Genomic DNA, 14,982 nt, shown 5'->3' on the forward strand with positions numbered 1-14,982 from the left:
CATATATCTATGGTATGAAATAAAAAACTTGTAATAAATAATGTAAAATATAATTTTAATTTTGATCAAAATTTGTGTGTGAATGTAGATTTTAAAGGCATTTTATAGTACCATATAATATAAGTTCTTCACAATTTTACATACATTTTTAGCTTCCTGTTGAAGTTTTATTATATTATTTCCTTTCTATTAAAAAATAAACATAAAATCAACACTTAGTGTTCTACAGTAATATTAGCATGTACAAATGTTTATGCATGTATACATTTATAAAATCTACATAAACACTCTTTAATAATAAGGTTTTAACAATACAATACATAAAAGTACAATTTTCTCCAGTACATATACAGTAGACTCATATATATTTTTCGTAATATTTATAGAATACTATTGAAAATTAAATACAAATTCAAAAACCGGTTTCATTTGTTTTCGACACGATATACTCGGTACAAACTTAGGCATACAGCTCTAATAATGAACTTACACAAATGTTTGCATGATAAAAAAAAAGAAAACAACAAAGATAAGCAAGGCTAATTTTTGTTCTTTAGATTCGATATTTCAAAACAATTGCTTCTTGGGTTCCTGCATTCGTCCATGGAATATTCAAATGCACTACACACAATTAGCAAAGCATATTAATAAATTCCTTATTATTTTTTATTAATAAATTTTTACTAATTCACGAGCCTATTTTTCTACTTACACACATGCAGGAAACTCTCAGCGCGTTTAAATGTGTATGTATGTAGATTTAGCTGTATATACTATAAATTACAAGAATATGTTTTGCCGTTATATTCTTGAATATTTGTTGATATTTAAATTCAGATTTTATTGGACTTTGCGTGGTAGTTGCAACACATTTGCTACTGCTAATATTATTGGTTTCTTTTTAGTATTTTAAATAGTTTGGAACTAATTCGATTTCGCTGAAAATGGACTAGACGATCCTACAGACGGTGGCGTTGGAGTGGCACCACTGCGAACGCCATCGCCCTCGCATACGTATTTTCCTAAAAGATAGATGAGAATTATATTGTTCCATGTATAGGTATTTGGAAATAAATCTAATCAGATTAATCTCTAGGTATGAACTTTAACTTACCTGAAACAAAACGGCGCTTCACCAAGGACAGTCGATATCCGCTGCCTTGCAGTTCGAACTCTATGCCCGATAAAGTAGTGCCCTCACAATTGAATTGTGTGGTCAATAAGGCTGGAATGGATGGACCATCGTTAAGTTCAAGACGGGCACGCAGCGTACCGACACCGCCATCCTGTGAATTTTGAGAGATATCTGTGAAATTCCAAACCAAACGGTTTGATTCACCTAGCCTATAATAATCAAACATTTTTATTTTATTTATATTTATTTTGTTTTGTTAATCGAATTGTACTTACCACGCGGAATGTGGTTTCGATTGCACGTTACGAACCAAACCGTTCACCGGCACCGAGAGTGTGACATTCAGTAGTGGTGATGCGTTTGCCATTGCATGGTTATTGTATTTGTAATCAATTTTGAGCGCCGTAAACGTAGGTTCACACTTCCAATAAGAAACCAACTGGAAAGGACACGATGAGGCACCAGGCTTAGAGCGCACTTGGTACTTCAATATATCCACATTAAAGTATGACGCGTTGGGATTATGCTCGGCTTGGTGGCGCAACAATGCGGTCAATGCAGGCATATTGAATTCCAATAATGTACTAAAGGTGCTCGATTGATTACGATCGCTGGGAAGAGGTTATATATTAAATTGAGTGGCATTAGAGAACGTAAGGTTCGTAAAGTTAATATTTTACAATTAAATGTTTATTTTTAGATTAGCCCTGTACAATTTTTTAGTTAGCAGAGCCCATATTTCCAGCGCGCTGAAAAACATTGATTCTTCTTATTAGCTACGCACTAACTACGCTCTCTTCAATTAATAATTATAATTCCATTTTAAATTTGAAATACTCACATTTGCACTAATTTTGAATTCGGTAGTAAATTTTCTAAGTTTTGAACATTCTTGATACGAAAGCCAAGTTTCGCTGGATTTGGATTATTCGCTAGAAGGCCTACAATCCCAGCTGGAAAGGATAACATCATATCGCCAGAGATTTTTACCTGACAGCGCGATTCGTCGCTACCCCTGTCGAAACGAGTAATATATCAATATCATAAAGCCATGAAGCGTTTTTCTGTGTATATACATACGTACCTAAAATAGGCGTGTATAATTTCATGGAATGCCACCGCTAATGGAATCGTGTCTGAAATGCCAATGGTGAGCGGCGATGGACCACGCGATGACCCTATACCACCGATAGCAGTGCGGAATTCTAAACTGCCAACACTGTCTGCGCGATTCATAGCTGGAGATGGGCTAATGCGCCCACGGGCCGCTGCTACTGAAGGCGCCATTACCATTTCGGAGCGACGTGAAGGTGGTCTTGGTATTGCAATACTGTTAGCGGATGTTGGTGTAGGTATTTGCCGGCTATTTGATTTCGAAAGAGTGGCGGAAGCGGGCGCAGAGGCACTTACATCGCCCAATTCAGAAAATATATCGCCTAAGTCGGCGTATCTGCGGAAGAATTTACTTATTTATAAAGAGGAACCAATTACAGTAAGTCAATGTAAATCACCTCGAGTTATTCGACATGGAGAGTGTAGGGCTTTGTAGTGGTGCATATGGATGCACCGTGGCGGTTGGTGTGGACGCATTGGATATCTCAGGTGATTGCTGACGCGAAGCGATACGAGATTGCTGCAACTGCTGATTGCTGTGTTGTTGATTAAAAGTCTGTAAATAAGTGTAAATGATATGTGTACATATTGAAAGCATTATAACTTTTTGCAATAAATTTTATTTGTTTTTGTACCGAAAATACGCTGGTGGGCGACAGTGATATATTCTCTACAGTAGCGCGCAACTCATCCACACTTGCGGACATTGGCGCTTGGCCATTGTTCAGTGGCTTGATCTTCACGTGTATGCGTCTTTCTGGCTTATCGTTGTCTGAATCTGAGTCGGAATCAGAGTAGAAACTTCCAGCTAATTTAGACAAATATAACAAAAAAAATATATTGTTTAATTTTACTTGTTAATTTTTTTCACTCACTTTTATCGTGATTTTCGTCCCAAGCAATTTCTTTGGGCGGTTGCATGCTGTATCCATCCTCGTCAACCTCATTAGCGCCGTATGCTTTGGTGCCTCCTGCACCACCACTAGCTGTGCCATTTCCAGAAGCGCTGCTATTTTTGTTAGTATTATTTGTTGCATTAAAAGCATTGCCTGCCGAGCTACTTCCAATATTTTCCGATATATTTACGCCAAGAGCACCGGCACCACCGCCCGACGAGTCCACGCTGCCCGGTGCTGAAGCAGATGATAAACCCAATCCTCCGGCACTGCTGCCGCTGGAATTTTGTGTTTTCATTCTATTGATATCGTCAGTATCATAGGAGTTGTTGGCGCGATCCACACTACGTAAACGTAAAGATGCGTCAGTGTCCAAACAATACCGATAAATCAAATGAAATTACCTTCCCTGTTGCTCTTCTTGTATATTATCTGCCGCTTCGCCATCTTTCTTCTTTTTAGACTTTTTAGTTTTCGCTTTATCTCGACGGCTACGCAAAATACCAGATACTGTGCATATAGAAATATGAAATATTACATATTTGAAACGAGGTTAGGATCCATTAATAATTGAGGTATAAGAAATTTACATTTTCTAAATTAATATTTCAGAAAAGGCCGTGTTTTCACTAAAAACAAAATTTTAGAAATTTATATTTGCAAGTAAATTTTGATGTACCTCATTATATAGAATTATGTATCACCTTGCATACATTAGAAATTAGTAATCGCAATAGGAAAATTAGTAAATAATGTTCGATAAACTTAACGCAGACTTTAATGAGATGAATGCATGCTTTTAAATAAATACAATACATATATAGAAGAGAGGCATTGAGTTGGCAGTAGAATTTTGCAAAAAACCTCTATAAACGCTACAGCTTTAATTAAAATAAACGAAAACGAGTAAATTCCGTGCAAAGTGAAATACCTGCAAATAAACTGTCTGAGAAATTCGAACCTCAACCGAAACATTATTTGTTGCTTTACTAACCGAATATGAATAAAAATATTATAAAAAAGAAGTATAGCATACGTCGATAAATCCACCCACAGAATTGACACAATTTAACACTATATTTTTAATTACATTACTGCTTTGAAATAATATTTTAAGCAAAAACTAAGAATAAAATAGAAGTTATTAAAAAAACAAGAAAACAACTTACTTCGAAAAAAAATTAAAGTAATGAAAAAATATTAAAATAAAAACTATAGAATAATGTAAATAACGGAAAATAATGTCATTCCCAAGTCACCACAGAAATCAAATATTTGCCGAGAAGATTCCATAAAAAGAGAATAAGTTAAGAGAAGACATCAACATACATATATATACGTTGTATACATATATATAAAGGAAAACTTAATGAAAAGTACCAAAGGAAGACCAGTGTATTAAAATTTATGTGTGTAATGTCCACATTCCAACGCAAAACTGCAGTGCTAGTACAAAAGTAATTTACAAAATATAAATAAAAATGTGAAATGTGTATTATATATCAGTTTGATTGTGTTCTTTTCCTTCTCACCCTGAGAATTTGATGTGAAAATATTCAAAAGCGAGGTTGTGCGGCGTGAGTTTCCCACAGACGCACCCGCACTAGATGCTGATACAGCCGTGCCACTCATGGACGCTGAATGCGGATTGCTATGCATATGGTTAGAACGTTCATTGAGTGATGTAGAAAGCGGTTCTGTGTAATTTCGATTCACTGCTGAACTGCTGCCTGTCGGCGTTGGTGAAGATGGGCGTTGTTGCAGATGCGGCTCGACTAATGTTTGATCTAAATCTAAGCATATTTGGTTTTTGAGGTAGAAATGGAATTAGGAGTTGGTTAATGACGGAAAAACAAGCATTTCAGATCAAAAATATATTTGATTGTGGGCAGAGACGGTCGACGGGCGCAGAGTTCACAGAGTCAGTCGACAATATAGGTATACAACACACACACACACTTACTCATAAATGTCGCTAAAATATAAATAATTAAAATCCTGCAAAATTATCCTATAACTACAGAAAAATAATTCGAATTCGAATTCTCCAAGATATTGCTGTATGTTTATATGTATATGTAACTTAAAAACCCTTTATATTAGCGTTATAATAATCTATAAAATTTGTTGAACGAAAAACTAATACTCTAAGATAGAAAAATCTCCCCTTGGCAGCATTATTACTATGTCACTATACGATTTTATCCAGGTAGTCAATTTCAAAGTATGATTTAATTTACAAGTAAAATGCAGTTGCTGGCGGCTAAATAATGAAATAAGACATTTTTCACGTCACATAACAGAAACCACATGGACAAATAATGGAAATAGTAAAAATAAACAGAAAATCCAAAAATAATTTAAACTTAAAAGAGTTTGTTAAAAAATAAACAAAAAACAATAATAATAATAGAAATAGAAATAGAAATAAAATGAATGAAATAACATAATAAACCTACTTGTTAGGGAGGAGGATGTGGGTGACGGAACAGTATTGTTGGTAAAAGTATTATTTGTAGTATTACAAATAATAGGAGAACTAGCAGAAGTAGAGGAAAGAGTAGTAGTGGAAGTAGTAGTGTTGTTAGTGGTGTTACATTGTTCTGGTAATTGTGTTAAAGCAGACGACATAAATGAACCTTGATTATTATTATCCTGCAGTGACTGAAGCTCTGAGTTTAGGGAATTTTTCATGATGGCTGTGCCGGTGTGGGTAGTACCAATGCTATCCGTACCGAAATTCCCACCACCGCTATTAGCGGTTGTTGCTGCAGCAGTAGCTCCAGCGTTGGAATTTGCTGGTTGTTGCTTGCTGCTTGGAATGCTTGAAGAAAACCAATTCAGGAAATTGCTGCGCACAGTGGAAGTGTTCGTCGATGTGTTTGTCAGCACTGCTGCTGGTACAGTGCTTACGCTAGTACCCGATATAACATCAGCGGCGGTATTCAATAAAATCGGTGATGTTGCGCGTGGTGATGTCTGCAAGCCCAAAATGTTGTCATCAGCGTTTAGCAAGCTATTACTGCCACTGCCACTACCACCCACTGCACCAATGCCGCCACCACCACTGCCTAAAGAACCGGCCTCGACACCAACACTGCCACGTTGATCCATTGATATGCTACCGCTAGTAATACGTGATATGGCACCTTGTATGCTTGTGGCTGAATTGGAATTGGAAGCAGCCGCAGCAGTACCGCCTGGATGATTTAAGCGCGTAGCTGAGACGGACTGCTGCTGTATAGAGAGTGGAATGATTTCGAGTTCGGGAACTTCTACAATTACGAATTTAAGTGAATTATAGTTAATGAAAAAAGTTTCGTATATTTTAAATGGCACTAACCTGGTTTCTCCAAGCCAGTGTACTTGTTTAGCACAAATTGCTCTAAAAGTTTATCCACGGTCATATCATTAAATTGACGCTTAAAATCCGAATGCACCTGAGAAGGGAAATTAGTTCACAATCATTTTTTTTTGAAAATAATTACTATTGCTTTAAAAAGGGGGGTATACCAACCTGTCCAACCATGTCATGATTATTTTGTAGCATCTCCAAAAATGTGGATAAGAACTCTTTCATTTGACGCAAATGGACTTCTTCAATCTCTTGAAAACGCTTTAAAGTAGAGATGTGTATGTCGTAAGCTATTACAATACAATCCTATAACTTTTTATATATTAATAAATACCTTGCACGTCTGTGTCATGCGCCGCTCAAAGTCATTCTTGATCGGATTATGCTTATCGAGTAGCGCTTTATATTCATCTTGTAGTTTACGCAATTTTGTTTCGACCTTTTCGATGTCCTTCTGTGAGGCATTGTCCTTTCGCAACTTTTCCAATTCCAGGACTTTGCTCGCGTAAAGGTCACGTAGCTTTTGAACAGCAGCTGTTGATGTCTGCATCGCTTGCACAGATTCCAAGGTATGTGATTCTTCCTCCTTAACGGTTTTGTGTTTTTTATGCAATTCATCGGCATACTTAGCGACATCCTTCACAAGTTCCGTGAGCTTTTGCACCATTTGCAGATGTAGTGTGGATAACTTCTCGGCTGAAGTGCGTAATATAGTCCAGACGGGGGCAAATGTGCTGTTCAGTGTACCTGTACTGGCTTTGTGCGCCAACTTAGCCATTAATTTCGAGTTCTGTTCTTCAATATTGGACTTTTCGCGAAAGAACTCTGAAAGCTCTTTGCTCGCCACCCAACCAAATTTCATATTGTGATAGAGTACATCGAACCCATTGTTCTTCTCCCCCTTTATGATAAGATAGTACAATAAATTACATAAAAAAAGGGTTATATAATTTCAATTATTGTTTACCCAAAAATAATCGTTGAAATCGACCGTCATCTTCGTCTCGTATAATTTATCTCAAATGTATCAAAACTTAATTCCTTATACTATCATATAATTACTGCAAATATCACTAAGCACTAATGTAGCTGTTTTAATTAATTGACCTCTTTTGATGGTAATTATAATTTACATTTAAACAGCTAATTCGTTCGTTCATTTTTCCTGGGGTGATATAAAGATCTTATTGGAGCAAAGCGACTCAGAATACGTGTGATATTTCTCTGGAAAATCAAATAAAAAAGACTGTAGTTATAAAAGCTTGCTTCGATATATGCAACATCTATACATAGATACGCAAATGTATGTATCTTTGAGCGTCCATATATAGAATGCAAATATGTGAGTCCGTCCAGAGGAATATATGTATGTATGTATAGCGGATATTTCGAAAAAAAATAAATTTGTTATATAATGGAACTAGATGAAATTTAAAAAATCTGCCGAAATATTCCAGGCAAAGAATTGTACTTTCTTCCAATTTTCGATGGTATGAAATGATCGGTTGCTGGCAAGAAGTATTTATTACGACTAAATCGACTTAGAAAATTCGCCATTGAAAACACAACCATCCTCAAGAAAACAGATTTAATAAAAAATTTTTTAGATATTTATTTATAATTACATGTAGAGCTACACAGTATGTACTTATGTATCTATTAATGCAATAAAAATTTAAGTATATCAATATAATTTAACTGTAAATTTTATAGTAGTTATTAATAAAAAGAAGCTTAATCTTATTTGTTGCCATGGAGTTTGGCTTCGAGTTCTGTTCTTTCACGGAGGCTCATTTCAGCCTTTGCATGCTGCGCCTCCACCTTAGCTAACTCTTCGTCAAGTCGTTGATCCAAAGCGCGCACTAATATATGACAGCAATCTTTGATGGCATGATAAATTATGTTTTTAATCTGCAATTTGTCCTCGTGATTGGTGTGTGAATGTGATAAATGACGAAATTCATGGGTTAAATGATAACAATGTGTTATGTTCTCTGGTGATACAAAGTCCTCTGCTACTTTTATGCAATTATGGAGATTTTGTACTTGATGTGGTGCACCAGCCGGGATGAACACTGCGTCGCCCAGGCACTGTACAATAGGATATCCTTCTACACCATATTCCTTGAATAGGCGTGCACGCAATTTATCGTCTAAATACCAATTCTGATCGTGTATAGGGTCGTGGTCGGGCTCTAAACGAAAACCCTTCTCTATTGTAACACGATTGAGGAGATCGCGGATTTTATCAGCGTCTCGAGCAGGAAAAATGTGCCACAATGCGCCCGGGAGGACGTCAGGTGTTTGACATCGGGCGCGTGTCAAATAATCGCAGCCACCCAAAGCGATTGCTTTTTGTGTAGCTACCAATTGAGGTTTACTATCCGCGTCTTGTGGCACGCCCACATATACCATTATATTTACAGCATCAGAAATGTCTAAATGCAAATTAGTGGTGCCTTTGTCAGGATGCAATGCAGAGCCGTAGGCATTGTACATCTTCGGTCCCAAGTCAGGTGGTACAAACATCTTCGGCAAGCAGCTGGCAATATTCAAATTGCCGGTACGCAATGTGTATTCGGGCATGGGTAGGCCGGTCATGAGATCCGCAAAACGCGTCGGTAATATTTCAGCAAAATCATCGCCCGGTGGCCAGTCTTTCAGTTTCAGTAACATCGGTTTACCATTGCCGTCTAGCAATCGTTTCTTAATGCATTGAAATCCCTCCCAAAAATAACGCATTGGTTGATTCGGCACTAAATTGCCATTTAGGCAGTTTATCAAATCGTTGGGCTTGTCGCCGAAATCCTTACAGAAGGCTTCGGGACGCCATAAGTCCAAATTCAGTGATCGCGCTACTTCCGAGATCATAACGGGCTGACCACATTTCCATACCTCCTGAAAAAGTATACGATTATCTGGATGCATAGCATTCGTTAAACGCAGGAGCTTGCCATCACATAACCATTCATGTGGTACGCCAGGTGCTAGCATTGTCGAATGGGTTAAAGTCATTGCGCGTGGTGGCAAAAATCGACGTAAGCCTGCCAAACCCTTTCGTAAAAAGTTTATATGTTTAAAATTATCAAAAGCGGTTGTTATGGGGTCCTTTCCCAAAGTTTGCTTGGTCCATACACGACCTGGCACATAATCAATACCTCTTGCTCGTGCAAACTCTAACTTTTTAGCATGCAATTCTTCCATTCGCGCCTGCTTACGTAATGTCTCTTCAGTAGCTAGCGATGAAGCGCTCGTCTGCTGCTTTAACTGAGATTCCTTGATCATGTCCTGTATTAAAATACCTAGTTCTGTATCTGGCGAAAGGTTCTGTTTGCTTAACAAGCAGCCGCACATCTGGGGCACTTGCCACATGGCACGAATATCATGAAGGAGACGGCCCAAAACGTTTAGCGCATCACTAGCAATGATCTGTGTTAGCATGAGATCACGTAGTTCATGTTTTTGGTGAGTAGGCGTGGTTGCTGTACATAGCATCCAATGGAATTCATCATGTCCACGTTGCGTCTTATCACCAGTGCGCCTCTTTCGACAACTGCGCTGCTCTTTACGGTCTTTGAAACAATCAAGGCACACACCAAAGCCACACTTGTCGCAAGTCCAATGAAAATTAAAAAGTGTTGTATCGCACACATCGCATATCTCACGTAGACCTTGTACCACCTTCTTCCAGGCGATTATACTATTCGGGTTTTCGTGTAAACGCAAGGCCTCAGCCTCCTGTTGCCACAGATAGCAAAATTGGTCACCAGCATGTAGCAGTATATAGCGAGCTACTTGGATGTCCATCCATCCTGCAGTAGGCACACTATGGTCGTCTGGTTGCCATATGCGCAAATCGTCGGCAGTCGGATCAGTATATGGATTGGGGAATCCAGAAACAACTAATTCACCCATTTCATTGTACTGCAATCGACGGAATTCATAAAATCGACAATAAACGTCTGAACCACCCTGAGAATTGCGGCGTCGACATTCCCGGCACCTCGGTATGGCACGGTCAGCTACAACATTGTCATTGGAGATTGTTCTAGCAGCACTTTCCGAGTTGTGTTGAAGTTTAAAGCAAGGTAAATGCTGAAGAAATGTGTCACCCGATGCGCGTAACTCTCGATCTCGATCAGCTTCTTCGGTTGTGAGTTCTTCTGGTGGTGTATGATTTTCATGTTCCCCCATGTTAGAGTGATTACTATTATCATTGAGTACTGTAGACGTTATTTGAACGGATGTCGTCGCTATTTCTATTAACGTTGTAGCTTTAATATTTTCATTCGCAGACTCTTTTAGAACATCTGCATGTTTCTTCATTTGGCTGTTATCATGTGTATAACACGGTTTACCGTCCGTATTAAGTTTCGGCAGATCTTTCGAAATGCCATTTTGGCTATTGCCATCGGCGTTTCCAATTGTCAATTTTTTATTATCACTAGTCTCAATGTCCATGTCATTACTTACAAATTCTTCTTTTTCTAGAGCTACATCCTCCTTTCCATTATTATCCTCCGACTCATTCGCTTCATTTTGCTCTCGTTTTTGTTCAATATTTTTTTGTAATTGCTTGTTTATATTCTCGATTCTGAGTAGTTTATCCTCTTGACTCTTTAATCTATGCAATTCAATAACAGTTTGCTCCTTCAGTTTACGTATGCGTTCCAACTCTGCAGTCTCTTCTTCATTATCAATCCCCTTATTAGAGATATGAACTTCAATAATTGACTTCCTTTCGCCAGGAACCTCTAATTTCGCTTGTTTGGCAGTTGGACCATCTTGCAAGATTGTACTGACACTTTCAGAACATTCATTCTCACGTTTACGGATATTGGTTTCTGTTTTTGTGTTGTTTTCAGATTCATTTTGGGATGTTTGATCAACGTTTTCGTCATTATTTTCATTCACACTGTCAATTGAGCGTACTCCGTGATTATTCTCCTGATAATCTGTGTCCATTTTCATTATCTCCGTTTTCGCTTTTTCAGTTTCACAACTTTCTATGGTTACATTGGTTATCAAGTTATTTGCGACCTCTCCCGACTCCATTGATTCCTCAAAATCTTCCGTTGTTTCAAGATCTTTATGTGGCTTAGACAAATAGTCCCCAACTTTTTTTTTAAGTGCTCCTCCATCCACGTATTGTTGTTGCATGTTTTTTATTTTACTATCATTATTTTTTGACAATGCATCTTTTAATTCCTGCTCGATCTCGTCTTTCATATCTGGCATTTCACGTAATAGCTCCTCCGCCAAATTGTGGCATGGTCCATCCGAGTCCAGCAATCTGTCAGTTCCTTCTGACATTTCTCTTTACGTTTGCAGGTATAGATCTGGCATTGTGGTAGTGAAAAAGATAAACAGAAATTAAGAGAAAAACCCAAGTTAATTTTCACTGCTCAAACGTACACACATCCTTACTTATCAAATGCAGACGTAAGCGGGTAATGTTTGGGCGGAAGTGAGTACTCGTGATCGGTGCGTCTTGCAATTTGGTTTTCCCACTCGTTATTTGAATTCATGTGCCAAAGTCTTAACAGATATATTGCCAATTAAATACATGAATTGAGTGAAAGGTAATGCTGGTGGTAGTTTAAATACTAAAAAACCAATTTAATTTTACGCAGATCTTTTGTTTTGAATCGGCAAACGAAAAGAAACACGAAACAGGGGCCAATGAAATAGGATTAAAATATCGGAGTATAGATGAAACCGCTCTAATATATCATTTATTATATATTGAATTTTTTGATTATAATACTCACTACCACCACATTGCCTGCACTTACCGTTTCATAACTTATTCTAAATTATAAATAAAACATGTTAATATCTTACAAATGTACTCAGACGAGCAATGCAACGCAAATGATCGCAAAAACAAAATTATTTATCCTATGTAAATGGCAGCTATTAATAGTGTTCTTATAAGAGTTTATGCCTCCTTAAACACCACGCCTACTCTGATAGGGCGTTAATAAATATAGAGATAAAAGACGTTTTAAACAGTAATAGTACATTTTCAAGGCAAAAGAAAAAACGATTTTTATCTTCATGTTCATTAACTCTTATCTGAGTTCCGCTCCGTCTATTTGTATGTAAGCGATAATGTAATCCAAACAAATAAGCAAATTTCACACTCGTCAAGCCACTGCTGACGCAGTCCAGTTCAAGGTTAGAAAGATGATTGGCGTTAATTGTGTTTTTCTTTTATAAAAATTTCGAGAATTTTTTTCAATTCATTTATGCTTTCAGCAGTACTTACGAACTTTACTGAAATTTGTGGCATAGTTATTTCAGTTATACCTTCAATATAAAATCCTGTATATTACTATTAGGATGTCTTTTAATAACACTGATTGATTAATTAAGGTTCAAAAAAACAGATTTGGAAACCTTCTGTGATCACTTGTGGCAAAGAATCTATCTAAAACTTAATTACACCTAACTGCAAAGCCATGTAATTACAACCCCCTTCGAAATATGCTATGTGTAAGGCGCAAAAAATTAATACATGGGTTAAATTTTCATTTCCCCATTCGCATTACAATTGTGATTTAATGGGCCCTTACGTGTATTGAGCGTTACTTGTGCATATTTAGTGAAATCGGCTTTCTGTGCTTGCAAACACGAAAGCAGTAACATTGGTCAACATGTGAATTGAGCAACAACAGCAGTTATGTACATAGCTATTATTTGAATACACCCCTTCTTAAATTAATATAAATTGAAAAAGTTCAAATGGCACATGGCCTTTTAGTATGTTATAATATTAATTTGATTGAACTAAGTGTAAAGTCAAAGTGTTGACGTACATAACAACAATATTGCCCTTAGGGGTTGTTGTTGTTGTTGCAGCGGCAGAATTATGATTAACCACAATTAAACATAAATATGATATAAAGTACATATTACTATGACCAGTATTAAATTCATATATTATATTAAAAAATAGGCTTTTTGAATAGAACTCAGAGACAGACCCGACAAAATTCAGCTGAGGTGTAGTGTCATATAAGTATGTAGTATAATTATAATTATATGTATGTATGTATATATGAATGTACATAAGTATATACCTAGCCAAGAGGAACAAGGCAAACATAAATATTACAATTCAAAAGTTGAATTTTTAAATTATTTTATTTTTTTGTTGGATATATTTTATGTTTACATTCTTTTATATCACTTTGTTATTTTAACATAAAATGTTTGTCAAGCCTTTTCCTAAAGTAAAACCTGGATGAAAAAAATTATAATCCAATTGGAAGAACAATTGACATACAATGAAAACTCACAACTAACAGTCTACTGATGTATTTTTATTAGCATAATATAATTGCATTTGCACACATTATATCACTGATTATTTTTTAACCAAGTTTCAGTATGAATTAAATTAGATGGGAGTAAATCTTTTTTTGGAAATTACCAAATGTATGCATACCTTAAACTTTAAGTTTAATCCCTTTCCACTACTTGTTAAATTATTTTTCTGGCACAAATATGTACTACGATTTACAGCACATAACTGCATCGCTGAGCCAGATATTTGTGTCGTCGCGCCGAATGGAAATCAGTTTGTACGATAACAATATACAATATATAAATGAAAGCAAAACGAATAATACAATTCATATAAAAAAACTTTATACTATAAATTATTTAATTTATAGATTCTAATTTTTACCTTATAACATTACGAAAGGTTACAATTTCAATTTCATCTAATTTGTATGCATATATGTATTATTTTTTGAAAACTCACAATTCTAACTGGACAATTGTCAAACCCTCTAAGGTTAAGTTACAACCCTTGCTGAAGGTTTCTCATTTTTCTTATTTATGTGCTTTCTTCCAATTTTTCACATCAACTCCACAATATTTAATCAATACAAGAGTTAAAATTTGTTTTTCTTACTAAAACAAAGATTAATAATTTGACACAATTTTAGACCATATCGATAATTTTTCACTATATAGTGAAAACGATTAGGCGTACTAAAATACATCTGCCAAAACTCTGAAACTCTAAATCGTACTGAACGAATTTTACTCACATTTTGTTATCCACTTATTATTTAATAAGTCCTTTATTGTTTTACAATATATTAGTAGATTTTTTAAAGGTTTTTCTACATTTTAAATAGTTCGAACTATGCTGTGATATTCTCCACTTTCCGTCTATCACTCTTTATCTATATAAATTATTTACCACCTTTACTTTTTGTGGGATGTATGTTTTGCAAAGCATTGCCAGCTTCACTGAAAATATATGGTGGCCAAAATTCAAAGTTTTACGGGCTTCTAATTTTTGACTTATTGTTTTTCGAAAGTAAGCTACGATTTATAGTTTTTATTAATTTGGAGGCATTAAAAGTCACTAACTAGTGTATAATATTTAGAGTTAGTCTCTAAAGCAAAGCATTTGTTGTTAGATAATTATTTCCATTATTTTAAGGAGTTTTGTGATACAT

General features: G+C 36.1%; 2 protein-coding genes across 10 annotated transcripts; both read right to left on the minus strand.

Moving 5' to 3' along the window:
- Nucleotides 1-38: 38 nt before the first annotated feature.
- LOC120782268 (F-BAR domain only protein 2) lies at nucleotides 39-14,655 on the minus strand. Of its 7 annotated transcripts, none has more exons than XM_040114455.1 (16): nucleotides 14,566-14,655; nucleotides 7,467-7,723; nucleotides 6,834-7,400; nucleotides 6,662-6,760; nucleotides 6,488-6,584; nucleotides 5,880-6,419; nucleotides 4,677-4,937; nucleotides 3,549-3,654; nucleotides 3,124-3,488; nucleotides 2,884-3,056; nucleotides 2,647-2,804; nucleotides 2,220-2,585; nucleotides 1,977-2,150; nucleotides 1,411-1,746; nucleotides 1,115-1,344; nucleotides 39-1,022 (listed from the first exon to the last, which is right to left on the minus strand). In XM_040114455.1, the coding sequence occupies exons 2-16, from the start codon at nucleotides 7,494-7,496 to the stop codon at nucleotides 925-927; spliced, it is 3,600 nt and encodes a 1,199-aa protein (XP_039970389.1). In that variant the 5' UTR covers nucleotides 7,497-7,723; nucleotides 14,566-14,655; the 3' UTR covers nucleotides 39-924. The 7 variants fall into 7 exon arrangements, with proteins under 7 accessions (XP_039970389.1, XP_039970385.1, XP_039970388.1 ...); XM_040114451.1 differs by having other exon boundaries at nucleotides 5,784-6,419; XM_040114454.1 differs by lacking the exon at nucleotides 14,566-14,655 and adding an exon at nucleotides 14,274-14,372 and having other exon boundaries at nucleotides 5,784-6,419.
- On the minus strand, nucleotides 8,153-14,655 carry LOC120782270 (lysine-specific demethylase 3A). Of its 3 annotated transcripts, none has more exons than XM_040114459.1 (2): nucleotides 14,566-14,655; nucleotides 8,153-11,838 (listed from the first exon to the last, which is right to left on the minus strand). In XM_040114459.1, exon 2 carries the CDS (start codon nucleotides 11,810-11,812, stop codon nucleotides 8,240-8,242), a length of 3,573 nt encoding a protein of 1,190 aa, XP_039970393.1. In that variant the 5' UTR covers nucleotides 11,813-11,838; nucleotides 14,566-14,655; the 3' UTR covers nucleotides 8,153-8,239. The 3 variants fall into 3 exon arrangements, with proteins under 3 accessions (XP_039970393.1, XP_039970395.1, XP_039970394.1); XM_040114461.1 differs by lacking the exon at nucleotides 14,566-14,655 and adding an exon at nucleotides 14,196-14,245; XM_040114460.1 differs by lacking the exon at nucleotides 14,566-14,655 and adding an exon at nucleotides 13,953-14,028.
- Nucleotides 14,656-14,982: the final 327 nt, after the last annotated feature.

This window comes from Bactrocera tryoni, chromosome 1 (genome assembly GCF_016617805.1).
Source record: "Bactrocera tryoni isolate S06 chromosome 1, CSIRO_BtryS06_freeze2, whole genome shotgun sequence".
In the NCBI taxonomy this organism is placed as follows: Eukaryota; Metazoa; Arthropoda; class Insecta; order Diptera; family Tephritidae; genus Bactrocera; species Bactrocera tryoni.